This window comes from Moesziomyces antarcticus (assembly GCF_000747765.1).
Source record: "Moesziomyces antarcticus DNA, scaffold: scaffold_v10011, strain JCM 10317, whole genome shotgun sequence".
NCBI lineage: Eukaryota > Fungi > Basidiomycota > Ustilaginomycetes > Ustilaginales > Ustilaginaceae > Moesziomyces > Moesziomyces antarcticus.
The window spans coordinates 478,344-506,322 of record NW_014638999.1 but is presented as its reverse complement, the minus strand read 5'-3'; the positions used below and the strand labels follow the sequence as shown (position 1 = coordinate 506,322).

The 27,979-nt window shown below is 62.4% G+C and overlaps 12 protein-coding genes across 12 annotated transcripts; 6 read left to right on the top strand and 6 right to left on the bottom strand.

Moving 5' to 3' along the window:
- Positions 1-160: 160 nt before the first annotated feature.
- On the bottom strand, positions 161-2,734 carry PAN0_011c4360 (glycoside hydrolase family 5 protein; the record flags this gene model as incomplete). The annotated part of the gene is made up of 1 exon (XM_014800330.1): positions 161-2,734. One exon carries the CDS (start codon positions 2,732-2,734, stop codon positions 161-163), a length of 2,574 nt encoding a protein of 857 aa, XP_014655816.1.
- Positions 2,735-2,830: 96 nt separating this feature from the next.
- PAN0_011d4359 (uncharacterized protein) lies at positions 2,831-5,026 on the top strand (the record flags this gene model as incomplete). The annotated part of the gene is made up of 1 exon (XM_014800329.1): positions 2,831-5,026. The coding sequence occupies one exon, from the start codon at positions 2,831-2,833 to the stop codon at positions 5,024-5,026; it is 2,196 nt and encodes a 731-aa protein (XP_014655815.1).
- A 76-nt stretch (positions 5,027-5,102) lies between these two features.
- On the bottom strand, positions 5,103-6,419 carry PAN0_011c4358 (uncharacterized protein; the record flags this gene model as incomplete). The annotated part of the gene is made up of 1 exon (XM_014800328.1): positions 5,103-6,419. One exon carries the CDS (start codon positions 6,417-6,419, stop codon positions 5,103-5,105), a length of 1,317 nt encoding a protein of 438 aa, XP_014655814.1.
- A 629-nt stretch (positions 6,420-7,048) lies between these two features.
- On the top strand, positions 7,049-8,278 carry PAN0_011d4357 (PIN domain-like protein; the record flags this gene model as incomplete). Its single annotated transcript, XM_014800327.1, has 1 exon — positions 7,049-8,278. One exon carries the CDS (start codon positions 7,049-7,051, stop codon positions 8,276-8,278), a length of 1,230 nt encoding a protein of 409 aa, XP_014655813.1.
- A 51-nt stretch (positions 8,279-8,329) lies between these two features.
- Positions 8,330-12,832, bottom strand: PAN0_011c4356 (dynactin; the record flags this gene model as incomplete). The annotated part of the gene is made up of 1 exon (XM_014800326.1): positions 8,330-12,832. The coding sequence occupies one exon, from the start codon at positions 12,830-12,832 to the stop codon at positions 8,330-8,332; it is 4,503 nt and encodes a 1,500-aa protein (XP_014655812.1).
- A 480-nt stretch (positions 12,833-13,312) lies between these two features.
- Positions 13,313-14,939, bottom strand: PAN0_011c4355 (ubiquinol-cytochrome c reductase iron-sulfur subunit; the record flags this gene model as incomplete). Its single annotated transcript, XM_014800325.1, has 4 exons — positions 13,313-14,118; positions 14,177-14,367; positions 14,676-14,840; positions 14,890-14,939. The coding sequence occupies 4 exons, from the start codon at positions 14,937-14,939 to the stop codon at positions 13,313-13,315; spliced, it is 1,212 nt and encodes a 403-aa protein (XP_014655811.1).
- A 1,892-nt stretch (positions 14,940-16,831) lies between these two features.
- On the top strand, positions 16,832-17,806 carry PAN0_011d4354 (vitamin B6 biosynthesis protein; the record flags this gene model as incomplete). The annotated part of the gene is made up of 1 exon (XM_014800324.1): positions 16,832-17,806. One exon carries the CDS (start codon positions 16,832-16,834, stop codon positions 17,804-17,806), a length of 975 nt encoding a protein of 324 aa, XP_014655810.1.
- A 397-nt stretch (positions 17,807-18,203) lies between these two features.
- On the top strand, positions 18,204-18,980 carry PAN0_011d4353 (uncharacterized protein; the record flags this gene model as incomplete). Its single annotated transcript, XM_014800323.1, has 2 exons — positions 18,204-18,442; positions 18,845-18,980. The coding sequence occupies 2 exons, from the start codon at positions 18,204-18,206 to the stop codon at positions 18,978-18,980; spliced, it is 375 nt and encodes a 124-aa protein (XP_014655809.1).
- Positions 18,981-19,160: 180 nt separating this feature from the next.
- PAN0_011d4352 (uncharacterized protein) lies at positions 19,161-19,906 on the top strand (the record flags this gene model as incomplete). The annotated part of the gene is made up of 2 exons (XM_014800322.1): positions 19,161-19,428; positions 19,605-19,906. The coding sequence occupies 2 exons, from the start codon at positions 19,161-19,163 to the stop codon at positions 19,904-19,906; spliced, it is 570 nt and encodes a 189-aa protein (XP_014655808.1).
- Positions 19,907-20,720: 814 nt separating this feature from the next.
- PAN0_011d4351 (uncharacterized protein) lies at positions 20,721-23,075 on the top strand (the record flags this gene model as incomplete). The annotated part of the gene is made up of 1 exon (XM_014800321.1): positions 20,721-23,075. The coding sequence occupies one exon, from the start codon at positions 20,721-20,723 to the stop codon at positions 23,073-23,075; it is 2,355 nt and encodes a 784-aa protein (XP_014655807.1).
- Positions 23,076-23,090: 15 nt separating this feature from the next.
- On the bottom strand, positions 23,091-23,348 carry PAN0_011c4350 (uncharacterized protein; the record flags this gene model as incomplete). The annotated part of the gene is made up of 1 exon (XM_014800320.1): positions 23,091-23,348. The coding sequence occupies one exon, from the start codon at positions 23,346-23,348 to the stop codon at positions 23,091-23,093; it is 258 nt and encodes an 85-aa protein (XP_014655806.1).
- Positions 23,349-23,736: 388 nt separating this feature from the next.
- On the bottom strand, positions 23,737-27,957 carry PAN0_011c4349 (vacuolar membrane protein; the record flags this gene model as incomplete). Its single annotated transcript, XM_014800319.1, has 1 exon — positions 23,737-27,957. One exon carries the CDS (start codon positions 27,955-27,957, stop codon positions 23,737-23,739), a length of 4,221 nt encoding a protein of 1,406 aa, XP_014655805.1.
- Between the last annotated feature and the right edge of the window lie 22 nt (positions 27,958-27,979).

Below are 27,979 nucleotides of genomic sequence, written 5' to 3'. Positions count from 1 at the left end.
CTTTGCTCGACATCAACCTCTTCACCGCTGCTCTGCACTCGGGATCATTGACAGACAAGCACAGACACGCGGGGGAGAGAGAAGGTAAGGACCGGATGCGATCTAGATCTAGATGCAATGAATGAGGTCTAAAAGCCGAGATAGAGCGAATGCGGCGCGATCACAGGTCGAGCTTGCCGCCGGCTGGTGCGGCGCGAGACGTCATGAAGCGCGACATGTGTCGGTCAACCGTCCAGACGGTGAGCAGTACAGCCATGAGCACCAGGACGATGCTCCATGTCTGGCCTGTGCTCATGGCGTTCCAGCGCAGCACGATGCTCTCGGGACACAGTCTTTCGAGCCTGTCGATAACCCCGCGCGGGCGAACAAGCGCACGCCGCTCGCGCAGCCTGTGCACTCGATGCGCCTGGGGATGCTCGAGCTCGATCTTGAGCTTGTGCACCGCGTTCGGCCGCGTGTCCTTGTGCGTCACAAAGAGCGTCTGGAGCTCGGCGTCGAACACGGTCTCGGCATCGGTGGTGGTGATGCTAAAGCGCTTGTGGCGGTAGTGGTAGGCGGGCACAAAGATCTCGGTGGTTCTCCTCTTCTTCTCATCCTCCTCGCTCTCTTCTACTCGAGTAGGCTTGGAGGGGTTCTTCCAGTGCACCTCGAAGAAGAGCGTGTCGACGTCGAAGGTTGTCTCGACCAGCGTGCCTGCGACCTTGACGGCGTACGGGCGGATGATGACCTCGAGCGTACGACCGCCTCGATACAGCGGATCTTCTTCGTGCGCCGCATTGCGAAAGTCGGGCTGCAACCCCGGCGTGCCACCCGCACTGGAGTCAGCGTGCTCGTGATCGCCATTGGTCATGCTGAAATCCTCAAAGTTCCAGCCATCGCCGTACTCGACGCGGTTGTCCGGGTTGTAGTTCCACAGCGTAAAGCCGAGCGCGAGCTTCTCCATGGCACTGATGAGCGCATCCATAAGCTCGTGCTGCTTGCTGTAGTCGCCCGTCTTATACGCGTGCTTGCCGTTGATGTCAAACGGAATGCCCACCTCGCCAACGACGATGGGCACGTTGCCCAACGACGCGCGCGCCAGCTCCTTGATCCGACCCATCTGCGCCGTGTAGTTCTTCCTGAGCCCGCGCGCGCCAAAGTAGATCGCTTTCGGCAGGAACATGCCACGACTCAAGCCCTGCACGTTGACGCTCATCCACTCATGCACCTTGCCGAACAGCACGTTGAGGTCGTAAAAGTGCGGCGCGTACACGAAGCCCGTCTCGCCACTGGGACGCGGGGTATCGATGAGCGTGCGCGTGGCGTATTTTTGCGTGTACGCGGCTTGCTTGTACTCGGCGGCAAGCGTGGCATCCTCGATGACGCGAGCGGGGATCCAAGGGGGGATGAACTCGTTGGGGATCGGTTCGACAAAGGTGAACGCGCCAGGGCGCGAGCGGTTGATGCGCTCGGAGAAGCGTTTGAGGAACGGTCCAAAACAGTCGCGGTACCACTCGATGCGGTCGCCCTGCCGCCCCTGCCGATGGTCCTTCTCAAAGTAGTCGTACTGCAGCACCACGGGCACCTGCTTCGACTCGTCCCACTCCCACACGCCGTGCTGCCTCCACAGACACGCTCCCAGCCCGTGGCCCAGCGCCGCCAACGAGTCCACCGCACCTTGCTCTGCTCTCGAATCGCTGCCAGTCGATGGAGTGAGCCAGCAGGATCGGCCCTTGGGATCGATGGTCGAGGTGTGCGAAACGCGCGTGGGAAACGGCCAGGACTTGACGTAAAACTTGACGTCCTGCTTGAAGCCGCTGCCGAGCGCAAGAGCCTGGATGAGCGAGGGGTAGTGACCGATGTGCAGATCCGTGTCGTAGTTCCACGAGTGAAAGTCGTGCAGATTGATCAGGCCGCGATGCGGCTCGTTCATGGGCTCGAATCCGATGCACGCCTCGAGCGGCAGGAGCCTGTCTGCAAGCGCACCAAATGCCTCGATATAGGCCGACTGCAGAAACGTCTGGACGCCCACCTTCTGGCCGTCCTTCTTGTCGTCCAGGCTATCGAGCGCCAGCTTGGGGGCCAGTGCATCACCCGCCCAAAAGAGCGTAGCCATGGTGCTGGCGGCAAGCTTCTGGTACCCGGATGGCCACAAGAAGGCGCCAGTGGCTTCCTTTTTGCTGGTGCCGTTCTCCTGTTTGTCCTTCTCATCCTGACAGTGGATGTAGGCAGCACCGGTCTGCGAGAATGTCTCGATGTCAAGACCAGCAGCCTGGAACGTCCAGCCAGGCGCACCCGAGCCGCCGCTGAATCTGGACCACACATCCTGGTGCGCACAGATGAAGCACTTGAGCCCGAACTCGGCCATGAGCCTGAGCAGCTGTTCGAGATAGTCGATATACTCGACGTCGATGTCCTCTTTACGCGGACCTGCATGTGCGATCGACTCCCATGTTACAAGAAGCCGAATGAGAGGCAGCCCCCACGCGCGAAGACGAGCAAAGTGCAGCGGTGCTTCGGACAGAGGAAATGGCCGACCGACGAAAGAGACGGTGCGATGCGATTCGTAGAAGCCCTCGTGCAGATGCGAAAGTCCGTTCGGCGATGTGGGAAGCTTGCTGGATCCAGCAACGTTGACGCCATGGAGTGTTACCGTGCGGCCGCTCGAGTCGATGAACTGGCCATTCTGGATGCGCAGGCGCGAGCCGCCTATCGCCGCGTCCGAGAGATCGTGGGCGGCATATCGACTAGACATGCTCGAGCTGCGCTAGTCCCGGCTATGGTGTAGCAATCAGTGATTGGTGGTACTAGAGACAGCTCGAGCAGTGAGGGTGAGGATGGCGAAGGCAAGATGAAGTGGGTCGGTGGTGTTGGTGGTGGTGGTGGCGGTTCAAGGGTGTTGAGCACGAGCCAACAGCCCGGCGATTCTTCCAATTCAACACATCGCCGAATCGGAAGGCTCGATTCGGTGCCAATCGGCGATTTTCGAGCCTCGGCCACCTCCACATTCCCGACATCCGAAGCGGCCTTCCATCCAGAGCTTAGCATGGCGGCCAACTCCGCAACCCAGCCTCACCAAGCCACCACGATCCTACACAGTTTCATTGGCGTCGAGATGGAGTCGCTGCTTTCTAGAATTCTGCCTCTGGCTGCAGATCCGTTCCCGCCCACACATGTGGCAGGCTCCGAGTTCGAAGGCTTCTTCCTCCGCCTCGAATCGCACTCGGGCCGCTCGCATGCCGTCCACCGCCAGGCATCGCCGCAGCCACAGGCAACTACAACGAACAAGACATCGAAAGCCAGGAAAGTGGCCAAGCACAGGGGAGAGAATGGCGTGGCGGCTGCTGCGGGGCCATCACCCTCTCGCATCCCGCGTCTCGCCAAGTCAGCCAGGTCGCCGCAGTCAGCTTCTACACGCCGTGGGGCGACACAGCAGGTCAGGCAGCGTCGATTGCGGTCAGCTTCTATAACGTCAGACTCGTCCTCTCATTCTCACAATTCCACTTCGTCCACAAACGATCCGCCATCACCCACTCCGCAGCCACGCCGACCCTCGCTAGGGCGTGGCACGCTGCCGGATGGCACGCGCAGCTCGTCCACGCAGCAGCCGATGCTCACGGACATCGACCCGGTCTTCGACAGCCCCGAATCGTATCTTGCGCATCCACTCGGACTCGGAAGCTCCGCCAAGCCCAACGATTTTCCGAATGGTGCGGATGCTCGCGGGCTGCCTACACCTTCGCCGGCGGACCTCATCCTCGTGGTGTGCGAGCTGCAGTCGGCGCCGATCGACCAGCGCATCTGCCTGTACCTGCGCTGGATCGTGCACGGCGAAGAATCCGCGCTGTTTCAATCGCTGCACTCTCCCACACAGCAGGGCGACCGGCTGCCTCGCAACGCAGAGAAGGGCAAGCACAAGAGCATGGACTCGTTCGAGATCATTCGGTACATCCCCGCGTGGCAGCTCAAGCTCGGCGCACGTGCAAGTGCGAGCAGCGTCCAGCCGTTCCGTATCGACCTTCCGTCTGAGGCGGGAGAGGTGGATGGCGACTCGTTCGGCTTCGTGCAGGTGGATGCGAACGGCAACGTGGTGGTGGACGTGGCACTTCCGAATGCGGCGCGGTCTTCGGGGACTAGACGCGTGGCGACGCGCGCGCGCGTGCGGTCGACAAAGCACGTCCCCTGGCACCCTCACCGCCCGCACGGGCTGATGGGGAGTAAAGGTCCCGAGGGGTGGATCCAGCATCTGGGCGCTGTGCTACCGCTGCACTGGTACGTGCACACCTCCAGCGCCCCTGCCATGTTCTCCCTCGAGCACGTCGTCCAGTCTGCACCGAGTAACAGCAGTGAGGAGTTGGAGGATGCCGTGGCGGCCGGACGTGCACTGCTGCACGTCGAGAAGAACTGGGGCCACGGCTTTCCCTCGGGATGGATGTGGGTGCATGGTGCATCGCCACTCTCCGACCCTTCGCTACCACACACCGACAGCGGGCCTGCAGTAAGACTGTCTCTCGCCGGAGGCTCGATCTTGGGTCTGACGGCGTTTCTGGTGGGAATCCACATCAAGCCCACACAGGGACGCGAGGTGGACTGGAACTTCACTCCGCCGTCCGCGGTGGGGCCCCAACACGCCTTCGACGGTCCAGGCGGTGAGAAGGTGCATCGTGGGATCGGTTTTACCATGCGCCGCAACTTCAAGCGCAAGACCTTCGTGCTCGACGTGTGGGATGCCACGAGGTGGGCGAGCATCAGCGTGCACGGTGCAGAGGAGACGTTTGCAACCCAGATCCCGGGGCCGTGTAGGGGCGGTTGGAAACCTGCGTACTGTCACCACTCGTACCGCTGCCAGGCGCGAATTGTGCTGTACGAGCGCAGCTTCGCGTCGGTGCTCAAGCTCCCACTCCGCGCGGTCCAAAGCCCATGGGTAGCCGCAAAGGCCGTGGCGACCTTTCAGCCGCTGCACGACGGCGTTGCGTGGGACAAGGTAGTGGATGTAGACCTGGATGACCGCGTCGCGTTAGAGTTCGGTGGCGACTTTGCCCAGTAGCTTTTGCGAATACACTGCAAAGATGGATGGATTTAACGAGCGTCATGCTATCTACAAACGGACCGTAAGCGAGTGTTCAAAGAGAGAAGGGGAGGAAGGAGAGTGGCGGTGGGGGGTTGGTGCCTGTTGTAGGGCGGTGGGGTGACTTGGGTGGTCGGCGAGGAAGCGTAGCGTTGCTCAGCACGCGTGCTCTCTCGTGCTCGATCGTCAGGCCATCCAGGCGCGACTCGTCGAGCGAGGCCGAGGTCCAGTGCGTCTCGACCGACGCCGTAGAGTTGCGACGAAAGCGACCTGCTGCCGGAACCGCGGGTGCGGTCGGAAGGCGTCGCTGAAATGGCGACAGTGCTCGCGTTACCGACAGCTCCCTTGCGTCGCTGCGCAATCGGTCCACTGCAGATGCCGTACACGGACGTCGCACCGCCTCCGGCGCTGTCGCCGCACTCTTCTCCTCGCCATCTGCGTGAGGGGATAAAAGTGCCGAAGTGGTTGCATTCGCCTGTCCCGGCGTGGCATCGAGGTGCGGAGAAGCTTCGTGATCGAGGCCGAGGAGCGTTTGACCGATGCTGAACGCCTCTTCTTCGGTGTATGTACTGGTACGTCCGGACTCGCTTGCCTGGACGGGTAGAGTGTGCAGCACGCGCGGGCGGTACTCTTCATGCTCCACCGACAGCTTGTTGCCATAGTAGGCCACAGCAAGCGGCATGGCCATCGTCTCCACACTCGTCTGTGCCCGTCGCGGCTTGTACATTCGATCCACCTCGTCCACCTTTGGCTTCTTCCTGCGCTTGGTCCAAAAGTACACCAGCACTCCAATTGCCACACACGTAATAGCCGCCATGGCCCCAATCCCCGCGTGCAACATGGTGTGCTCATCCACGCTTTCTCTTCCACCTGCTGTTGGAGCTGGAGGCGTACAGCCCGTGGGACCGGGGGGTTTGTAGCTGTAAAAGTCAAAGTAGATCGGTGCGAGCGTGTTGGGTTCCGGCGTGATGGTGGCCGTGTGGTTGGAGCAGCCAAGATCGCTGAAGCGACGCACCTTTTTCTGGAACGCTGTTGTGCTGTTACCGGGTAGACTCGCGGCGGCCTCTTGCGGCGTGATGCTGAGTGGGAGGGAGGTGCCGTTCTCGAGCGTCAGGCGTGCACTGATCCCGGCCGCAGTGTGCAGCATACCCACGTGCAGCGTGTCGCCAGAAAAAGGAAACGTGAGCTTGGCCGTGTCGGCGTCGCTGGCGACAAACGAGCCATTGTACGCCAGCGGAGTCTTGGGGATCGTCCAGACCGAATTTTCGGTGACGTACGGCGAGTTGCTCGGTGCGAACGAGATTCGCGGGTCGGTGTCGTCGACACGCGTGCGCCCGTCTGAGCCCAATTCGTCACGTCGAACACGCTGCATATCCCTAATCGCTACAAAGACTGGATGGAGATTGGAGAAAAGGGGAGGGAAGACATGGTGAGAGGAGGTGAAAGCCAAGTGGCGTTCGCTGTCCGGGCTCGTCGGTGTATCAGGGAGAAGAGAGGGGCAAGGCGGCAAGGTCCCGCCGCCACCAACACGGTGGGTAGGGAGGTGGTGGGGGCTTCATCTAGAGACTTCAAACTTCAGGTCACCTCATCTTTAGATCGACAAGCATCTTTGCCTCTGGGCGGCCATCTGTTCGCCCATCCCAAAGTTGCGCAGAAGGACGGACAGAGGGAGTCCGCTCTTCTGAAGCTCAGAGGATTACCGTTCTATCAATGCAGATCCAGGCAGATTAGTTGAGCCGCTAATGACCTTGCTCGGTCTGCGTCGTGGGTTGATTGTCGCCACACGCACTTTGCAAACCCACCCGGGGGGGACGCGCGCAAACAAGTGGATGGCGACGCGGCCAGACAATGAAGTCGGCTCAACCTGATGCTTGTGAATCGCTCGGACTCCTGGCATGCTCCTGAAGTGCGGGTCTTATGAGGTGTGTGGCTCAACACGACGCCGATATGACAGAGGTGGGCTGTCGACACTGGGCAGCCACGCAGAGGGGCCGTGCAAAAATGCTGCACTGTTACGCCTCTGGTACCTACATCTCTAGAGGCGAAAAATTTCGCTGCGCAACCTCCACTGCTTCGCCGCTCGGCGTGGGGAGGGCGAGAAGAAACGAAGGCGAAGAAAAAAAAAAGTTGGACGAGACCCTGAATTCACGTCCACCAGCCACTCTCCACCTCTTCCTCCTACCCTCACCGCCCATCCCCGCGCACCTCTCCACAGGCAAGATGAGGCAACGACGAGCAAAGATCTACCGCAAGATGCTGCAGCAGTACTCGCTGCAGTTCGGCTTCCGCGAGCCATACCAACTCCTCGTCGACGACACATTCGCGCTCGCGCTGGCGCGGTACAAGATCAGCGATCCGCTCCACCAGTTTGGCAACGTGCTCCAGACGAAGAAAGTCAAGCCGCTCATTACGCAGTGCTGCATGGCTGCTTTGTACGCGCTCGGAAAAGAGCATCAGCCGACGGTCGAGATGGCCAAGGCGTGGGAACGACGCATGTGCAACCACCGTGAAGCCATCGCGCCGACGGAGTGCATCAAGCAATGCGTTGGACCCGAGAATAAGCATCGATACATCGTCGCTTCGGAACAGGGAGAGCTGCGACGCGATTTGAGGCTCAATGTGGCAGCACTGCCGCTGATGCACTTTACCCAGGCGGTGATGGTGCTGGAGCCAATGTCGCCGCTCACGCGCAGCAGGATCGACGACAAGGAGGAGGATAAGCTCAACCTGCCCGCTAGCGAGGCGGGCCTGCTCAAGTCCAAGCCCGATGTTGAGGTGGATATTGTCGGTGCCGATGCGGGCGAGGAGGGAAAGGAGGAGAAGGAGGCAGGTGCGAGGAGGAGGAAGAGGAAGGCGCCTAATCCGCTGTCGGTGCGAAAGGCCAAGAACCCAAAGCTCACAATGGAACAAAAGCTGCACAGGGAACAGGAGCTCAAGAAGCAGAAACAGCGCGCGGCTGCGCGTGCGCGTTTGCAGGCGACGAATCCCGAAGCCGCCAAGCTCGCCGATGAAAAGTCGCCAGCAAGAAGGAAGCGTAAGCGCACTGCCCGAGCCGCCTCCACCGCCGCAACCTCTTCTGCTGCTGATGCCGAGGCCAAACCCGTCTCCAAGCCCACAGCGGCGACGGATGCAGGTACCGAGCCAGCAACCAAGAAGAAGCGCCCGCGCACAAAACGTCCCCCCACCACCACCGCCACACAACCGCCTGCTTCCGCACCAGCATCCGAGTAATCCCCCCCCCCCTCTTCGCTTCGTTTGCAAGATTGTTATTCCGCTGCATGTCTAGGTGGCTAGTGCGTGTGGAGTGAGTCTGTGCGAGGCAGCTGCGAGCTGTTTGACCAAGCGCGCACGCGTGAGTGCATGCTGTTCGAGCTGCACTTGCGGCTGCTTGTCGTACGGCACCCACGCCCGCGTGCGCTTCGCTTCGCCCTCGACCCGGCGCGTAAGCGGGGTAAGGTCAACCACGTTCGACAACGCCAAGGCACTGAGCGCGCTCGAATACACCTGGCTTGCCTCGGTCCGTGCGGAGGTCTTGGCCACCTTGGTGCGGTGCGTCGTACGCTGAACCGGCTCACCCACCTTGACTTCCACCGCAGCATCGGGCTTTGGCAGCGGCTTGGGTAGGCGAGGGAGAGCATGCATCTGTTGCACCAGATTGTTGCCCTTGAGCGCCGCGTTTTCACGCCGCAAGTGGCGCAGTGCACCTTTGAGCGCCTCGAGCTGTCCCACCAGAAACGACGTCTCGAGACTCGTATACGCTGCTGCCTCTGCACCCTCCACCCTGGCTGGCACGCCACCACCGCGCTCGCGCTCGCCCTCCACCGCGCTCGCCCCCGCAGCCTCGGTCGCCGCGGCCAGCTGCAGCTTCAGTGCATCGTGGTCCTTCTGCAGCGCCTCAATCTCGGTCTGCAGCGCGTCGTTCGCCTCCTGGTACGCGGATGCCTGGCGCTGCACCTCACCCAAAGTGGTGCGCACATCGCTCTGCTCGTCCACCTGCGCCCGTGAGCGGTCGAGCTGCTTCGAAAGCCGCTCGATCTTGATCGCGCCCTCCTGCAAAGCCTGGTCGCGCGCCTTGACCTGCCGCAGCAAGTCGCGCGCGTCTTCGCCCAGCTTGCTCACCTGCCGCTCGAGCTCTGGATTCTGCGCCGCCTGCGTCTTGATCTCCTCTGCACGCGATAGCCACGGCCCAGAGCCGCTGATCCGCATCACGTTCTCCTGCTCCACGATCGCGCCGAGCACGGTCTGCATCGTAGAAGCCAGGTGCGTGGTCGACTCCAGAGGGCCGCTCCACAGATTGACATCGCGCTTGCCCAGCCCTTCCTCGGTGGCGCCACCCACCATGTCCAGGACGCGCGTCATGTCGAAGGCGACCTTGGCTGTGCGCACCTCGCCGACGTACGCGGCGACGGCCTTGCACAGCAGCGTGGCGAAGGTGACGAGCTGCGACGTGACGCGGCCGAGCGGCGGAAGATGCATGATGGCCTCCATGCGCACCGCCTCGTCGTTGTCCGCCAGGCTGAGCAGCCGACGCAGCACCTTGCGCGTGAGCACCTTGGTGTTGCGGATGCGCGTGATGAGCTCCTGCAGCGGATCGAACAGGTCGTCCTCGATGCTCCGGCCCGCCAGCTCCCACTCGACGTCGTCGTCGGCATACAGCTGCGCCAGCTGCTGCTTGGCATAGCCCAGTGCGGCGATGAGCGTGTCCAGATCGTGGTCGATGAGGTTGGCCGAACCCACCTCCTTGGCGGCCAGGTCGCTGTCGTTCTCGTCGCCGCCCAACGCCATGGTGAAATCCTCGAACTGCTTGACGAAGCGCGCGAACTCGAGCCCGCACTCGTGCTCCTTGAGCTCCTCGCGGCGCAGCGCGCCGATGAACGTATCCACCTTGCGCTCGATCGCCATGTTTTCTCGGTACATGCGTCCACCTCGCAGAAACACCTCCGGCGGAGCAAGCCGCAGCACCGCCGCAATCTGCTGCGACAGCGCACTGAAGTGCGCAATCGAATGGCGCATCTGGCACACGCCCACCATCGCCTCGGGCACAATGCCCGACAGGCTCTCGTGGATGTCGTGGTTCGTCTCGACGATCGTCTTGATCAGGTCGCTCTTGACCGCCATGCGTCGGAAGAAGAGCAGGCAGTTGACCGCGTCGGCGTCCGCCTCAAAGTACGCCGCAGGCAGGTAGGTGCGCACCATCTCGAGGTGCGACGAAGCCTGCGCCGCCTGCAGCCGTCCGAGCTCCAGATCGATCGTCTTGGCCTGGCTCTTGAGCGCACTCGACTGCAGCTTGAGGTTGAGGTTGAGCATGGCCTGGTCCGCCATCTGCTTGCGTCCCGAGCCCTCGGCTCCGCCATACTCGGCCTGCTCCGCCTTGGCCGCCTCCAGCTCCGCCTGCAGGTTCGACACCAGCTCGCGGAACTGCCCAAACGTATTCTGGTAGTCGACCGCATTGTTCTCGAGCGCCTCGTTGTGCGCCACCAGCTCGCGGAGGCGCGACTCGCACAGGTCCACCTCTTCGCGCAGCTCCTTCTCGTTGATCGTATGCTGCTCCTCGAGCTCGTTGTTGATCTCGGCGATGGTCTCGTGCTCGACGATCTCGTCGCGCAGCTTCTTGACCACGTCGCTCAGCTGCAGGTTGCGCTCCGTGAGCTGCTCCACCAGATCCTGCGCGCCCAGCGCATCGTCGAGCTGCAGCTTGAGATCCTCGATCATCGACTCGGCATTCTCGAGCTCGGGCAGCAGCGAGTCGTTGGTCGAGTTGAGCTCGATCAGCTCGGCGTTCTCGCGCTCGAGCTCGATGATCTTGCGCCGCTGCTCGCCTTCGATCTCGTTGGAGCGGTCGCGCAGATCGCGCAGCACGCGTCGCAGCTGGTCGTTCTCGCGCTGAACAAGCTCGGCCGCCGCCGAGTACTCGGCCCCCTCCTCGGCGTCGTACTCGGCGCCCTCGGCTCCAGGCTCACCAGATTCGGTGTGGCGCCGGAGCAGGTGCGGATTGAGATCCTTCTCCATGGCTGCGATCTTGGCATTGGCGGTCTCGAGCGAGAGCAGGTGCTCCTGCGCCTCGAGCGCCGCCGTCTCGGCCTTTTCTTCCGCCATCTCGCGATCTAGCGTGAGCGACTCGAGCTCGTCGTTGAGCCTGGCAAGCTGGCGTTCAAAGTCGTCTTTCTGCATGCTCCAGTCCTTTTCGAGCTTGCGCTGATCCTTGAGCTCCGCCTGCAGATCCTGCACCTTGGCAGTCAGCTTGGGCACCGCGGCGATCGAGCGTTCGGCCTCCTCCCTGGTCTTTTCAAGCTCGGCGATCTGGCTGCGCTCATCGTCGCGCTTCTTCTCGAGCACGCGCACTTTGGCACGCAGTTCCTCGAGCTCCTTTTGGAGCGCGCCGAATTCGGCGGACGAGCGCAGCGCCGAGCTCGAGGCCGACGGCTCGACGAGGCTCATAAAGTCGCGCGTCGACTTGTTGAGCAGCTTGGTGGACTTGAGTGTTGAATCCGGGGCAGTGGCAGCTGAGATGGTCTGGTCGGCCTCGTCCACGTCGATGCCATCGTCATGCGAGGCAGCTAAATCTTCGCCGTCGAGGGGAGACTCGGAGACGAGGAGGTTTGCATCGCCGTCTTCGAGATCGTCGTTGTAGAGAACGGCATCCTCTTCGTCCAGAAGACGCTGAGAAGCACTCGTACGCCCTGAGCTCACGGCGCTTCCCGCAGAGCTTCTGGGACCGAGACGAGAAGGACCGAGCGCACTGCCCGTGCGCGAAGCCGTGCCCGCTGCGCTCGCAGTGCGCGAAATAGGCGCCGAGGCGGTCGCAGAGCGGGCTGCGGCGATTCGGGCAGCTGATGTGACGCTGGGGCTTGAAGTTGCGGTGCGGGCACCGGCCGATAGCATCGATGGACGGCTTGTTGGAACGGGACGTAGGCCGGCTCTTGCAGCCGAGGGCGTCTGCGGTTTAGCGGCGGCAGAGGAGGTCGATGCTGCCGGTGTCCTTGCAGTTGCTGTGGTGCGTGTCAGCCCAGCGGCTGTCCTGGCGGCTGGTGTGGCTGCGGATGAAGCACTTATGGAGGGTCTGACGGTACGCGCAGCGGCGGCTGGGGTACTTGGGGAGCCTGTGCGACTTGCGAGCGCGCTCGTGGTTGTCGAACGTACGGAAGTGGATGAGACAGACGAACGGCCGGATCGAGAGTCGATACCAGCGGGCTTGACTGGCGAGCGCATGCCCGTGGTGCTCTTGACGGGGGAGCCAAGGCGAGCCGCAGCGCCGGCGGCAGTTGGTGGCCTCGATGACGACGCTGACGAAGACGCGCTTGCTGTGCTGACGGCGCTAGTTCTACGCACAGCCGAAGCCGGCGTCGCACCCGGTGCTAGGCTCGAGCGCGATGCTGCTGGCCTGGCGGGTGTGGCGGCTGGATTCTTGCGAGGGCTGAGACGCGCTGCGGCGGCGGCTGACGGTGTGGCTGCAGCAGATGGGCGTGTTGCGCGTGGAGCAGGGGCCGGACTTGCGACTGGCTCGTCATCGACGCTGTGCATCTCTTCCTCGGGCGAAAGAACGTGCACCTGGCTCGAACGCACAAAGACACCATAGCCGTCGTCGCACTCAAAGTAGCGCTTGCCCTGTACGGAGCCGTTGTTCTTGCCGTTGGGATTGTCGAGCGCGATGCCGACCCACACGCCGGCAGCAAAGGAGGTCTGACCGACAAAGAGGACCTCGCCATGTCCGAGGTTGGAGACTTTGACGCGCGAGTGGAGGTGGATGGGCGGCGGCGCCGTGCTCGGCGTCCTTGGCGCAGCCATGGTCGAGATCTATGGGGTGCTGATCCAAGTGCTGCGAGGTTGTTGGAAACGCTCAAAGTAAGGTCGCGACGCAGAGCATGCTGAGTTGGGCCGGTGTGCGGAGTGTGTGATGCGAGCGGATGTTGCCGCAACGAGCGAAGGGATGGTGTCGGGAAGTTGGAGCGCGGTCGCCGTCGTTGCGAGGGGAGTGAGAGGATGACAGGCGCGTGTGGGCTTGTGCGTTTGAAGTGTTGGTCTGGGCTGAGCGACACGCATTTCCACGCCTCGAAAAAAACGAGGCAGCAGCGCCGCACAAATCCCCTCGCGGCCCCACCTTTCTCACACGCGTCGCACTCGCACGCCGTCGTCTAGCTCACTCGATGCCTGCACGACTCAAGCTTTGTACACACGCTTCGTCAATGTCAAAGCAATCAGGATTCCAGCGGCAGGCCATATCTAGGACCACACCGCGAGGCACAAGGGGTCACAGGATACACCTCTCTAACCGATGATGAGCTTGTTCTCGGCATCGTTGAAGTCGTACTCGGGCACCTCGAGGTTGAGCGGGGCGGGACCCTTGCGGGCACGGCCGGAGATGTCGTAGTGGGAGCCGTGGCACGGGCAGTACCAGCCGCCAAAGTCGCCCGCCTCGCCGATAGGCACACATCCGAGGTGGGTGCACACACCCAGCATCACCAGCCACTCGGGACGCTTGGCACGGTCCGAGTCCTTCTCGGGGTCGCGCAGCTTGGAGATGTCCACGGCGTTGGCCTCGTCGATCTCGTCCTTGGTGCGGTGGCGCACAAAGACCGGCTTGCCACGCCACTTGATGATGGCGTTCTTGCCCTCGGGGATCGAGTTCATGTCCACCTCGACCTTGGCGAGCGCGAGCACGTCTGACGAAGCACCCATCGAGGCAAGGAAATCCGAGACCGTCGCCTTGGCGCCCGAGGCGGCGATCAGACCCATGGAGCCGACCATGAAGTACGAAAAGGCCTTGTTGCTGTCGGCGCTCTTGGTGCGGTAGCCCGAGAAGTCGGGCACCTGATCGGGCTGGCTCGCCTGCAGGCTGCGCGACGACGACGAGAAGTAGCGAGGCTGGCCAACGGTGGGGAGAGCTATTGATGGGACGACGTAGAACAGCAGGAGTTTGTCAGTATCCACGTCGAAAGCAGTGTCGCATCTCTGTATGGATGGCGTCGGCAGATCGAGCGCCGTGCAGTTCGTCCATTGATGCCGTGTCCAATGCAGAAGGACCCGGTCCAATAGCATTCCACGCACGCCTTCAGCGTTTCTGCCTGCCTGTGCTGGCGTTGTCCTGGCATTACGATGCGGTAGCAAGTGAGGGGGAGATGGTGAACTTACCATTGACGCCGGATCGGGAGCTGAGGACGCCGTTGGAGTTGCGGAGGTTGGAGGCCCATTTGGGAACCTGGGTGGGGTCAGATCGGAGGGAAGGGCCATGGCCGTGAGCGTGGGGGTCGGCGGGAGCGCGCACGGCAAAGTTGATGCCGGCAGCCAGCGGAGTGCCGTTGTGGGCAGTGGCCGCGGTAGGGCTGCATGTTGGCCAAGGTGATAGGTACGCACAAGTACGATGAGGAGAGGACGCAAGTGGGTCGAGCAAAGACGATGGCGTGAGATAGAGTCGTCGGTTGTAGAAGAAATGGGCGAATAGTATCGTGGACGCAGGTAGCGCCGAGAGTGCGAAAGAGGCGAGGCAATGAATTCGTGGCGATGCAGATCGAAGGCGAGCGGCGAAGTAGGGCAGGAGAAAACAGGCATGCAAAGTCAAAAGGTCAGCTTCTATCTCGAGCAGCAGAGAGAAACCACGACGCTGTGCATGCGACAGGGCCCGAGACTACACGTCATCTGCTGCAGGAAGGATCGCATGTGGTCTCCATTCCATGGATGCTGTGACCACCTGGCGGCTACCGATCGCAAGCGATTGCCGATTTCGGTGCTGCGAGCGGAAAATCCTGGATGGTCGAGCATCGTGCTCTGCGTGCGATGTGTGCGATGCGTGCAAATGCTGCGGCGGGTCGAAGTGCAGCGTACGGGCGGTGTGCATGGCTACGTACGGAAGGTTGATGGCCTTGCGGAAGGCGCCTCGAGCGACGGGAGCAGCCATTGTGAAGAAAAGGCGAGGGGTGATGACGATCCCGGTGATGAATGAGTGGTGAGGAGGTGGAGGACGAAGAGAAGGTGTCGGTCGCTGTTGAGCGTGAGATGGGATTGTGAGCCAGCCGATGGCGACCAACTCTGTCGCCTTCCTAGGCCGCCAAATTGCACGCCCTCCTGGCCGGCGCTGAGAAGAAGTCGAATTGGAGCGCTGCAAAATCCAAGCCCGGAAAGCGCCTGCTTGGCTCTCAGCTCTCAGCTCCAGCTCCCAGCTACTCTCGCGCGTTTCCAGCCGGTCGCCAATTCGAACCGAGCGGATTGGGTGATCAGCCAGCCAAAATGCAGCCCTCTGAGCTGCTCTGGGCGGCCCGCCTGACAAATGCCCAACACCAGATGGATTCTCGTATTTTTTCGCACGAGACGGTGTACAATTTCTGAGCGGGATTTTTTTCAGTCGCGCTGCCATCTCCCGAGGAGCAGCCGGCAGCGACCGGGAAAGGACTCGGATGGTCAGGCACGTGATTCGAACATCAAGCTGCTTGGTCAGGCTTACAGATTTGCGATGTGTGTTAGCTCTTTTAGTTGTTACAGTTGCATGTTTGGACTTGAGAAGCATCGATAGATCTGCTGAGGCAATCGCACTCAGGAGCCGATTGCAAAGCCGAAGCGTCACGGCTATGGGTGGGCTCACTCAAGGCCAAGGGCGTGCGCAACTCTTCCGAACAGATAGCCGCGTCCAGGCGGGAGGTTTCGGTCTTGTGACCTCAAATACACGCCGAGCGTCGAGCCTGCCCAGCCTACATCGTGGCGTTGCCGTCAGACAATTGCCCTGTACCTGAACGTGCATGAGCGATACGGCCACCAGTGAAGATACGAAGTTCTACAGTGGAGACCGGGTGCGCCGGTGGGCAGGATCCATATCGTCCGAGCGAGTGCTACGGGCCCTAGACGATGTACAGGGCGAGCTCGGAGCTTCCTCGGCAAGTTGGCAGCGGTGGGTCTTGCACGTGACGGAGATGAGCTGCAATCTCAGGTCAGATGGCGGCTTACTTCCGAGTCACTTCATGCCTACGCCAGAGTGGCACAGCGAGAGCCGGAACGAGGCGGGTGAGCGTGAATTACGAGATCCGTGGGGCCTTTTCCCTTCTCCGGTGTTGGACAGGTCGGCTGCGAGAGGCAGAGTTGGCCATTTTTTTAGAGCTGGGGTTTGGTCGCCTGGAAAAGCTCCGACTCGCTCTGGAGGCCAGAGAGAGAGAGAAGTTTTCTTGGCTAAGAAGCGGGCAGCGGATGTGGCGGGTCACCGAAAGGCGAACGAGCGCTGTCTGGCTTTTGACTGCCAAGCTGCAACGCTGCAGAGGTGCATGAGCTTCTGTGGGTCTTGCACCATCGCCGGCGCCGGAACGGTCTGCGCTGACGGCCAGCCCAGCGTTCTGATTCGGCGGCACGGCGCAACTCTTTACCCCAGCAGCGGAAGCACAAGCGGGGGAAGGCACAAGGCTGCAGCCCATCTTCCCATCCTGTGCCTCTCCCCCGGGCTCTCACTAGCATATTACGTGAAACCGCAAAAATCCTGTCTCTCGCACATCCGAGCCAACCTTTTGGAAGAAAGCAGAAGGCTGTCTGGAAGAAAAGGGAAAAAAAAAGCTGCCGAGCTGAGGCCGTGCGCCCCAATTGCACAAGTGGGTGTGGCGTTAGGCGAGGCAGGAGCGTTGCCGCTGCTCACCGGCTACTCAAACGAGGCGGCCCCCAGCTGCGGCTCAGCTCATTTCGCACTGACTCGCCCTCGTCCCTGCAGCCCCACTGGACTGGTCCGACTCGTTGGATCCCATAAGATCTTGGCAAGTCAGCCTTCTTTCTCCTCACCATCAACGACACTTCCCTACCTTCGCAACCCATCCGAAAATGTCTGCCGAGAACCCCACAATCCTGCCCGCCACCACTGGCGCTACCAACGGCGCACCCGCGCGCGTCAACGGCTCCACGCCCAAGAGCGATGCCAACCTGGGCACGTTCGGTGTCAAGTCCGGACTGGCGCAGATGCTCAAGGGCGGTGTGATCATGGACGTCGTCAACGCCGAGCAGGCTCGTATCGCCGAGGATGCCGGTGCGTGTGCCGTGATGGCGCTCGAGAAGATCCCCGCCGACATTCGTGTCGAGGGTGGCGTGGCGCGCATGTCGGACCCGGCCATGATCAAGGAGATCCAGGAGACCACCACGGTGCCGTGCATGGCCAAGGTTCGCATCGGCCACATTGTCGAGGCGCAGATCCTGCAGGCCATCGGTGTGGACTACATTGACGAGTCCGAGGTGCTCACCCCTGCGGACGAGCAGCACCACATCAACAAGCACAACTTCAAGGTGCCGTTTGTGTGCGGTGCCAAGAACCTGGGCGAGGCGCTCCGCCGCATCTCGGAGGGCGCTGCCATGATCCGCACCAAGGGCGAGGCGGGCACGGGCAACGTCGTCGAGGCGGTGCGTCACCAGCGCACCATCCAGGGCGAGATCAAGCGCGTCTCGTCCATGAGCGACGAGGAGCTCTACGCCTACGCCAAGGACATCCAGGCTCCCTTCCACCTGCTCAAGGAGACTGCCCGTCTCAAGCGTCTGCCCGTCGTCAACTTTGCCGCGGGTGGTATTGCGACGCCCGCCGACGCTGCGCTCATGATGCAGCTCGGCAGCGACGGTGTCTTTGTCGGCTCGGGCATCTTCAAGGGCAACAACCCCGAGCAGCGTGCGCGCGCCATCGTTGCCGCCGTCACGCACTACAACGACCCTGCCAAGCTCGCCGCGGTCTCGGAGAACCTCGGAGAGGCCATGGTGGGTCTCAACATCACCAAGGACATCAAGGGCGGCCGTCTCGCCGAGCGCGGCTGGTAATTGCATTGCCTTGACCCCAGAGTCCGCAAAAGTGGCTCCTTGCCTATTCCTCTTCGTCTAGGCGCGATGCGTGCGTCGCTCGGCGTTCACCACGCACTAGGCTTTTCCTCTTCATTGGCAGCTGATGAAGATTCGTGTCAAGTGTATCTCCCCCTCTCTTTCCCTCAACGGTCTTTCTTGTAGTTCTAGCAAGTGTTGCGCATATCCACATCATACGTTGTTCCCGCCGTGAGCCTCCGTCGTAGGTTTGTGTGGGAGTGCAAGGTGGCAGGTGAATTACTCGGCCGATTGTGATTGCCCGCTCAAAAAAAAAGCTGCGGCGTAACACTGCTTGAATGGGCGAAAAAATCCGGACGTGCCGAGGATTTGTCGCTCTGCCGACGAGCAGCAGCCAGCCATGCGCGGATCGACGCTTCCAGTTTCCGACCAAGCCGTGCTGACACGCCGCTCGCTCTTCTGCAACGGTTCGAAGCTGCAGTTGCCGTTACAGTATGGCCAGACGGATAAGCCGTGCATCCGCCGTGCCGATGCTGACACGCCACTGGTGGTCCCTTCGATACGATGGCATGGCGAGAAACAAAGGTGTGTTTGGGTCTCGATCGTCGCCGCATCGGCGTTTTCCGAGTCGGTGCCCAAGTAGGTGCGGCGCTTTTTCTCACCTCGCCACGGCCTAAATCCTCGTCTTCCCGACCCCTTCTTTATCCCCATGAGGAGCGATAGTGTATGGCATGACTTGACTCGCGCATACGAATGACTCTTCACTGCTATATGAGGCCATGATGAAGAAGAAGATGCGCGAAGCGGAGGGTGGATGCAAGGATCCACTGTGCGTGCGGCCGGCATGCAGCCAGACGGCACGTCGTTCTTTGCCCGCAGCAGGGGGATTCGAGTGTTTTTGTTCCTTTTGCGGATTTTCCTGAGGTTCGACGCGCATCGCCAGGTGCTGCCGCGATTGGGGAATGGGCTCTGCGAAATTCTCGGCTCGGATAGTCCGTGCCCTGCAGCCGCTGCAATCGCAACAGCTGCGATGTGATGCAGCGTCACAGTGCCTGAGCTCTCGACCCGCGCTGCTGCTGCTGCTGCTGCTTCCGGCTCACAATCTCTAGGCCAAAACATGCCCGCCTCTCGCCCTCCCCACACAGCAGCAGCAGCATCCCAACAGCAGCAGCCGTAGTAGCAGCATCTGGCGGGCTATCGGCACGGGCTGCCCTCGCTTCGTAGCAGCCTGCCTCTGGCCGCCTCCTCCCCTCTGACTGAGTTTGCCTTGCCGTAACCCCCATCCCCTCCCCCTCGACAACACCATCTTTGCGCTCTCCCTTCCTTCGTCGACATCAAATCACCCTCACCACCCAAGATGAAGTTCTCCCTCGCCCCCGTTGCGCTCCTCGCCTTTGCCGCTGGCGCTGCCGTCGCCCAGGAGAGCTCGGCCTCCTCCATGTCCTCGTCCATGAGCGGGTCCATGTCGTCGTCCGCTAGCAGTGCCGCACCCACCTCCATGTCGGCCTCCAGCGGCGGATCCGGCGGCTCGGGTGGATCCAACGTCTGCACCGTCCTTGGCGGTGACCCGCAGGCCCAGCCCGCAGGATGCCCCTACAGCTCCACCACCACCCCCACCTACGACCGTAAGTGATGCACCTCGATCATGAGTCCGTGCTCGAGCGGACGCACGTCGCACCCAGTTTGACTGACTCCTCCTTTCGCTCTCTTGGTTGATCCTGCCCTTACCGCGCGCTCTCGCCGCTGCATAATACCGCTCGCCTCCGCTTCCACATGGTTCGGCTCTCGCCAACGCCCGCAGTCAGCTCGCTCATCTCGTACTTCATCGGCGGATACACGCGTGGCCCCGAGGGCAAGTCGCCCGATGAGGTGGCCAACGAGATGGCTGGCTCCGTCCTCCAGTACTACCCCACCCTCACCACGCCCAAGTCCGACCTGCAGAAGGAGTTCGCCTCCGCCATCTCGGCCACCATCAACGCCATCGCAGACGGCAAGCTCCAGGCATCCGACCTCGCCCCCGCCTCGCGCAACGTGCCCGAGAACGCCATCAAGTACGGTGCCGCCATCGCTGCCGTCGTTGCCGCCGGTGCCTGGGCCCTCTAAATCCGCCCACACGCTCGTCCGTAGCGCTCCCTTGCTGCGTCGCTTTCGATCCCACACCGACATCCGCTCCGAAGCTCGTGCCGCTCGTCTGCGGACGGTCGTGCGTGCCTGCAAGAATCGAGCTGGTAGTGTTGATCGCGTTCGCTGCTGGGTCGAGTCCGCTCCGAAACGCGTCGATTCACAGAGCTGATCGGCTTTTTGGCTCGAGTCGTGAGAGAGAGTGAACCTTATCCGCTCCCTTTGTTCGTTTTTCTATGGCACACTTGATGCCCTTTGTTCGCAGTTCGCAATGCCTACACTCTAGATCCGTTGCACTGCGGTGTGTGTGACTGGACTCCTGATGGGCGTTTTGCGAGATGGGAGAGGGGAGAGGGGGGACCGTGTGGATGCGGAGAATAGGGTGGTGAAGGGGGCAAAGGTGTCGATTTGGCGACGCGGGCGGGATGCGCAACTCTGAGCTTGTCGGGCGGCCTTGCCGCGCGAGCGCTGAGGATGCGCAGTGGGAAGGGGCGGGTGGAATGAAGGCCATGCATGCGCATCACACCCTGTGATGAGCAAGATGAAGCAACGTGCGGCTGGCAGGTGCGGATAGCGCAAAGGGTTCATATAATAGCTTCCGGCCCCCCACAATCGCTCAGACCGCCTCAAAGCCCCAACACCAACACGCCTCTTCCTTCTCGACCAGCAAGCTCTTGCCACTGCGACGTCCATTGCATCAACAAGAGCGCTTCAGCAGCGCGCAAACGTCCCCCAGCTTCGGTGATCTTGCTCTTCAAACTCGCATCTCGGGCGTTGAGTTCGATGAGCAGCAACGATGAGCTCGTCGACATCGCAGGGGTGCTTCCCATCGAGTTCGTCACGCCAACGACCGCGGCCACCACGTCCACAACGCGGTGATGAAGCCTACCATCCTCCGATCGGCTTCCTGCCCCCAAGCGAGAAGAATACGCTGGCAGTTCCGTTTGCGCTCGCCTATCTCATGTGGAGCTCCACGTGCAAGTCCGACTGCTCTTCACGGCACGCTCACTCTAGCGGCCGCCCACACCACCACGGCCCCGTCTGTGCGCTCGGTCCGGCAGCGGAGCACGGCGAGATTTTGGTCAACATGAGTGCAGAGCTGCGCTGTATCGGGACGTCGTTCAAGGCGTGCATGCACCAGATGCGATACTTTGTCGTGTGGGATACCGAGCATCGGTGTGTGCGCATCGACTCGATGTGGAATGCGGCCATCGACGCCCAGCTGCGCGCCTACGGGTTCTATGAAGATGCAACCGGTCAGGTGCAGCCCGGTATGCTCCCCAAGTGCGCGGATAAACAGGCAGCCATGGCAGCCCCAGCCAAAAACAAGCAGGATTCAGCGGGCAAGTCAGAGACGGTGAGGAGTCGAGACAAGAAGCGCGAGCAGCTCCAGGCCGAGACTCTGCTTGCCGACTGCAGCCGCTTTGCTAGTACAGCCGATGCGGATGCGGCGGAGCGAACGCACATGTCGAACAAGCAACCTCTCGCCCAAGTCCTCCGTGCCCTCAACCGGGCCGTCCTGGCCTTTGGCACACGCCACAGCGATAACCTCATCTACACCGAGCTCGCGGCGCTCGTTGCACTGCTCAACTACGCCGCGGCGTTCTACCACATCTCGGCCGACGTGGTGGAGCAGCATCTGCAGGACGACTACAGCCAATCTCTGGTCGAGCACTACTTTTTCGCCGTCTGCTCGCCACGATGGACATCGATCGAGGCCGAGGAATATGCTGCTGCACGCGATGAGCGCACCATCCCCACGCGCGCACGCCGACTGCGACAGCTCCAGGAAATCGCCACGAGTTTCGTCCCCGACACGATGGAGATCCGAGACGGCGCACAGCTCGTACTACATACATTCGTCTGGATCAACTATACCGCTTTCCGCAGCGCGGACGAGGCAATGGCGGCGACGTTGCATTCGCTTATTCCGCTGCTGCAGACGGTGGTGATGCGATGTGCCAAACAGGCCTATGTGTTGCAGCGTCTCCTGTGCACCGCACCTCTCACGGACCATGTCGAATCCACCAACCCCCCAAGCCCCATTGAGCTCCAGTGGGACCTCGTCAACCTCAGCTCGGTCCTCCAAAACCTGAGCGCGTCAGAGGTGCCGCTGTATACATCGTTCTACCGCGGTGTGGAGCGCGAGCGCAAACGCAAACCCAAACGACGACCGCACGTCGAAAACACCGTGCGTGCTCCGGCCATGGCGCATCTGTACAGCATGTACGCCATCGACGTCACGCTGCACACGCTGTGTGCGCTCGTCAGGGCTCTGGCCAAACAGACGCCCGAACGTTCGCCCCTCGCGCATGCCAAGAGCGCGGTCTGCACAAAGGCGCAGCATAACTGCCATGCAGGCTGCACGCATCCTGACGCCGCCATGCTAGACGATATCGCCATTCTGTCTGCAAAGCTCAGGCGCCTCGAACGCACACAGGTCAACTGGAAGCCAATGCTCAGTCCCAAGAAGACGCGCACGAAGAAGGGCGCGGCGGGAGCCGAGAATAAGGAGACCCTCGAAAGGATCAAGACGGCGTTGTTCAGTAGGCTTGCGTACGGACGTGCTGGTGATGGCACGAGCGGCGACCCCAAGGCTGGAGCGAAGCCGGTGCCAAAGGCGATTCCAAAGCCGATGTCCGAGCCGGTGTCCAAGTCGGGGGTGGCGCAGCCAGTCGTGTCCAAGCCGGCAGTATCCGCGCCGGTCGTGTCCGCTTCAGTGAAGGACGGCAGTGGCAAGGCCACGGACACAAAGGCTGCGCTGGCCGCCCCTCCCGCGAAGGGCGACATTCGTAGCGAAGTCAACCCGAAAGCCCCAGCAGCCCCTGCACCTGGTCAGGCCGACAGCAGCAATTTCGCGAAGAAGGTGTTCGGACCGGAGCCACCTCCTCCGATGCCGTTCGCGATGAGCCGCAACATCTCGGAGCTGATCAAAGCCATGGCGGAGCACGCGCTCGCGCAGCCGGACTACGACCCGCCTCCGCTCAGCGAGATCGTCGACCTGCCCGCGAACCTCGCCACTTTGGGGGCGCTCATGACGAGCCCCTCGTGGCAGCCTCCCGAATGGATGAACGAGTTCTGCGACCAGCTGAGCAAGAACGAAGCTGCCAGCCGCGGCATCCTCGAGCTCGCCGGCCTGCGACCAGAGTAAACGTGCGCAAGAGTTTCAGTGCCAGATGGAGGGAGGGTGGAGTTCGGCATGTTCCAGCCAATCGTGTGCATCCCACATGAACTGCGTGGCGTGCTTGAGCAGGGTGTTGGGGCGAGAGGGGTGACGACCACTGAGCGAGACCAGTGCGACGAGAGGCAGTTGGGCCATGGTTAGGATAATGCCCAGCATGTTGATACCGGTAAGCCAGACGGCGTCCGCCATGCGCGCGCGTGTGGGCGACATGGTCGTGTGTGTACTGAGCGAGGACTTCATGGTTTGTACAAGTGCCCTCGGATGTGCGACAGGACGATGATGATCCCACAAAGAGGGGAGCGGAAAGGGCGAAGGAGGGAGGAGGGGGAAGAGATAAGATAAGCCCCTTGGGCGCTGTAAAAAAAAAACTGCGGGCCGTCAAGGCGCAACCAGCGCCGCAACACGCTGCAACTCAAAGCTCTCCTCGTGACTCTGCGTCTCCGCCCTCCTCGCTGTATGCGGCGCCGTACCCAAAGGTCGCGGTACACAGCACGCAGCAGAGGTGGTGGTGGGACGAAAGTGTGCCCGACGCGCGGGCTCGGGGACGCAATCCTTAAGACCCTGCATATCCTGCCCATGCGCCGCGGGCCAACTCTGCACACACACCATCCTTTGCTACACACTGGCATTACAACTGCTGTGCCGCGAGCGCATTGCCCATGATGGGCTGAGCAAACAGTGCGGCCAACTTCTCGAACCCGCCCTCGTGCGCATCCTTTGCTCGAGAAAGCAGGGCGTCTTGGTCGCCTGCATTGGCGGTAGCAATCACTTCGACTGCAGCATCGGCTTGGCGGCGACGGGCGTCTCGGAGGCGCGTCTGGTGCGACGCACACGTAGGGCACTCTGCCTCCTCCTCGCCCAGACACCGCTGGTGGTAGCTGTGCTTGCACATAAAGTGCACCGCCGGCAGATCGAGCTGCCCCGCGCACGCCGTGCACCGCGTCATCTGGAACACCCGCGCGCCGCCGCTGTCGGTCAGTTCGCTAATCTCGGCCAAAGTCTCCTCGGTGCTGGTCTTGTAGTCGTCGATCGCAAGTGTGTCGGCCTCGGTCGCGGCGAGAGTCGCGGCAATCGACTCGGCGATGAAGGTACGGACTACACCAACCTGCGTGTGGGAGCTCGACGAGAGGAGTTGGACGATCTCGAGCGTCGACATGAGCGCGCGTGAGCGGATAACTCCCAGCACGTCTAGCAGATCCTGAGTGTGCCGCGATAGCAGCTCCGGCGACGAGACGAGATATCGCAACACCAGCCCATAAAGCTCTGGTTGCGATCCTCCGTACCGCGCGAGTGCAGCCAGCACCTGTGCGCTGCTGGTGGCGCTCGACGAGGCCATGTGCAGCCGCACAATGTCCTCGTACATGCCCATGCGCTCGTACAGCAGGATCAAGCCGGCATCGAACTGCTCCACCGCACACAGCATGAGGGCGTGCGACACGTCGTACGGCAGCGTCACATGCTGCTGCAGCAGCCGCAGCGCACGCTCCCGCCCCTCGCCGCCCGCCTCGCCCGCAGTGAGGTACAGCTCAAGCAGCGTGTTCCAGATCGACTTTTGATCGGCCACCTCGGCGTCTTCGTAGTCGTCGGCGCGTCCGTCCAATCCAAGCTCCCGCAGAGCCTGCTCCACCTCGTCCACCTCTCCCGCCCCGGGGCTCGAAGGCAATTCGTACGCCGGGGCACGACCATCGTCGAGAGGCACACCCTGCGTAGGGTCCGCGGCGTCCGTGTCGACAAATTGGCCCCAGCGCGCCAGTACGACCGTCTCGAGGAAGCGCGTAAACTGGCTCGGATGCTGGATAAAGTGCGCGAAAAACGTGCGTGGCGACGGCACCGCGTACGCCTGCATCTCGTCGTCGCCCTCGGCAGCGTCCGCTCCCGCCTCGGCGCGACTCGCGTCTGCGTCGTCCATGGACACATCGCCGTCGGCGGGCCTTGCGGTGCTCGACGGCCTCGTGGCCGCGTTGGAGCCGTCGCTAGTGTACGGCGCTGCGAGCGCTGCCGAGTTGCGCTGTGCGGGCGTATTGGCGCCTGTGCCCGAGCGCGAGCCGCCGTCGGTCGACTGCGCCTGCTTGCCAAACCCGCCCACCTGGAGGTAGCTCAAGTACGCTGCGGCGGCGCTCTTAGGTGCAGTGCCGCGGTCCGTCTTGCCCTGCTCGGACTGACGCTGCTGGAGGCGCATCGCCTTGTGTGCCGCCTCCGGATCGGGCCGAAAGGCGCCGGAGCACAGCTCGATCAGAAGCTCGGTCGTCTCGTCCGGCAACTCGCCCAGCAGCGTCTTGGCATACTGCGCCATGCTCTGGATGGCGTCGTCGGCGTGCAGACCGCGCACGTACAGCAGCGCGTCGCCATAGTCCTTGACGTCCTCGATCTGGATGCGCAGATACTCGCGGTGCTCGCGGTACCGCTTAGCCAGATAGGCGGCGTGCCCAAAGTAGCCCGCCTGCCGGCAGACGCGCATGGCCGTCTCGAGATCAAACGGAAGCTCGTCGCGGTCCTCGGCGGCGCCATCGCCTTCGCCACCCAGCGGGTCGGGCGCATCGTCCGCATCGGCGCGCGACGAGGCGCGCACATGCGGCCGCTTGATGAAGCGATCGAGCGAGGCGACATCCTTGAGCTTGGTGTAGCAGTTGAGCAGCAGCGTGGTATGGTCGGAGCTCGCCAGATTCTGCGCATGCAGCTCCTGCAAATACGTGGTGAGGTTCTTGATGCGCTGCGCGTCGAGGAAGCGCCGAATGACGAGCGACGGCTGCGTGTGGCCGATGGTCTTGACGTACTGCGCCATGGCGCCGTCGTAATCCGCCTTGTTGTACAGATGGTCGCCGTAGCGCTGGTAGATGTCGCCCATCAGCGCCTCGGTGCGCGCGAGCACATCCGCACTGCTCGCACGCTGCATGTGCGAGCGCGCCAGATTCACGGCGAGCAGGAATAAGCTCTTGCGGTACAGCACATCAAGCTTGGCGCGCAGCGGCTTCTCGTCCAGACGCGTCAGCTCGCCCAGATTGCTCAGCACCAGCACCGCGCCCGCGGCGCCCACCCACACCTGGCGGATGCCCGAGTCAAACGTGCCGCTGAACGCCACCAGCTTGTTGTCCAGGTCAAAGATGGTGATCTTGGCCACCTCGGCCGGCAGCATGGACCCTTTACGGGATGAAGGCGTCGAGAGCGGCGACTCGCGCGCGTTGGCGAAGCTACGCACCGGACCGGAGCTCGATGCGGGCGCAAACGGCGGCGACACGATGATTACCTGCGACGCCGAGAGGTGGATCGACGATTTCGGGCCCTCGTAGGCGAAGCACGCTTCTCGGCCCTCTTGCCCGATCACGTAGATCGCCTCGTCGCGCGCGATGACCATCTTGCCCGCGGCGCCTGGACTGCTCGGTGCGGATGTCGAAGGCAGGCCCGCTGCGTTGGCTTGCCCGGCGCTTGCCGTGGGCATCGCCGGACGCGGAGGGATGACGGCAGCGCAGCCGAGAGCGCTTCCGACATCGTCGAGCACGGCGGGACTGCCGCCTGCGCCCTTGCCAGCGACAATGTAGCGCAAGACGCGCGAGAGCGTCACGATGAAGAGGTGCACGGCGGACGCTGGGGTTGCTGCATCGGCCTGAGTATCTGCATTGGCCGAGCCTGTCCTCGGATCTCGTTGCCGAGCCAAGGCTCCCTTGCGACCTTTGGATCCGTGCGACACTCTGGCCTCGTATGCTGGTGTCTGGGTTGCAGTGGATGCCGTCTTGACCTGCGCCGAAGCGGTGGCAGCAGCGGGCGCGGCAACCTCCGAGAAGCCAAGCGCGGTGACGGGTTCGTGCGCGCCCGAGTCCGAGCTTGTGGGCTGAAAGACGACTTTGAACTTTGGCAGCGCGACGGCCGGCGTGGGGCGGCCAGACGACGCCGCTGACGCGATGCCCGCGTTGCCCGATGCCGCCATGAGGGCGGATTCGAGCCCACGGATGAGCAGAACCGTGCCGTCCGCCAGGGCGACCGAGAGGTACGAGAGCGAAGGAGTGTGCGACACCGCTGCGATCGGATGGGGGCGACTGCCGTGTTGCACCTTGCCTTCGGCGAGTAATCGTGGCATCCAGGTGGCCTTGGCGCTGTCTGCCGTCGCACTGTCCGCTTGACGGGACGCGCTGCGGCCTGTACGGATGTCCCACACCCTGAGGATGGGGAAGCGCGAGCTGTCTTCTTCTCCGAGCGTGATGACTCTGCCACGAGCATCTGAGGACAGATGGGTGACCCTGCCTGCGACGGCGCCGGACGAGAAGGCGTCCCAAGCCGCGAGTTCCTGGAGCGTGTCTGGGTCGAGCACCTTGATGCGGCCGTGTATGGTGCCGACGAGCGTGCATGGCTGCTTGCGAGAGGCCTTGTTCGCCCTGGCCGCCTTGCTCGAGGAGGCGGATGACTCGTCGAAGCGGACGGCTGCTGAGACCGGTGGCTCGGATGGCGATGCAGAGCCAGCGGCAGCGTCGGAAGCGAGGGCCGAGGGTGGAGGGCGGACGTGGCACTGGCAGATGGCAGCGACCTCGTTGGCGCTGCGCAGGGCTGCTGGCGGCTTGGCAAAATCGTCAGCGTCGCGGACTGGAGACGACTCGAAGAACGAGAACTGGCGCCATGCTGGACCGGCCGCTGCAGCCGCGCCGGCGCCTGCTGCTGTGCCGATCTCGGGGTCGGGCGTGGCCGCGCCGGCTTTAGCCGGCATGATGGTCGACACGAGCGATGGAGGTTGTGCAGTTGCTGCAGAGGTTGGCGTTCGGATGCCTGTGAATGGAGCGCGGAGCGGGTGGTAGTTGGTCGGCAAGAGCGGCAGCTGCTCAGGAGGTTGGACGGTGATCTGTGCTCGACGAATCCACGGCATCGCGTGTGGAGTCGGACGGCGA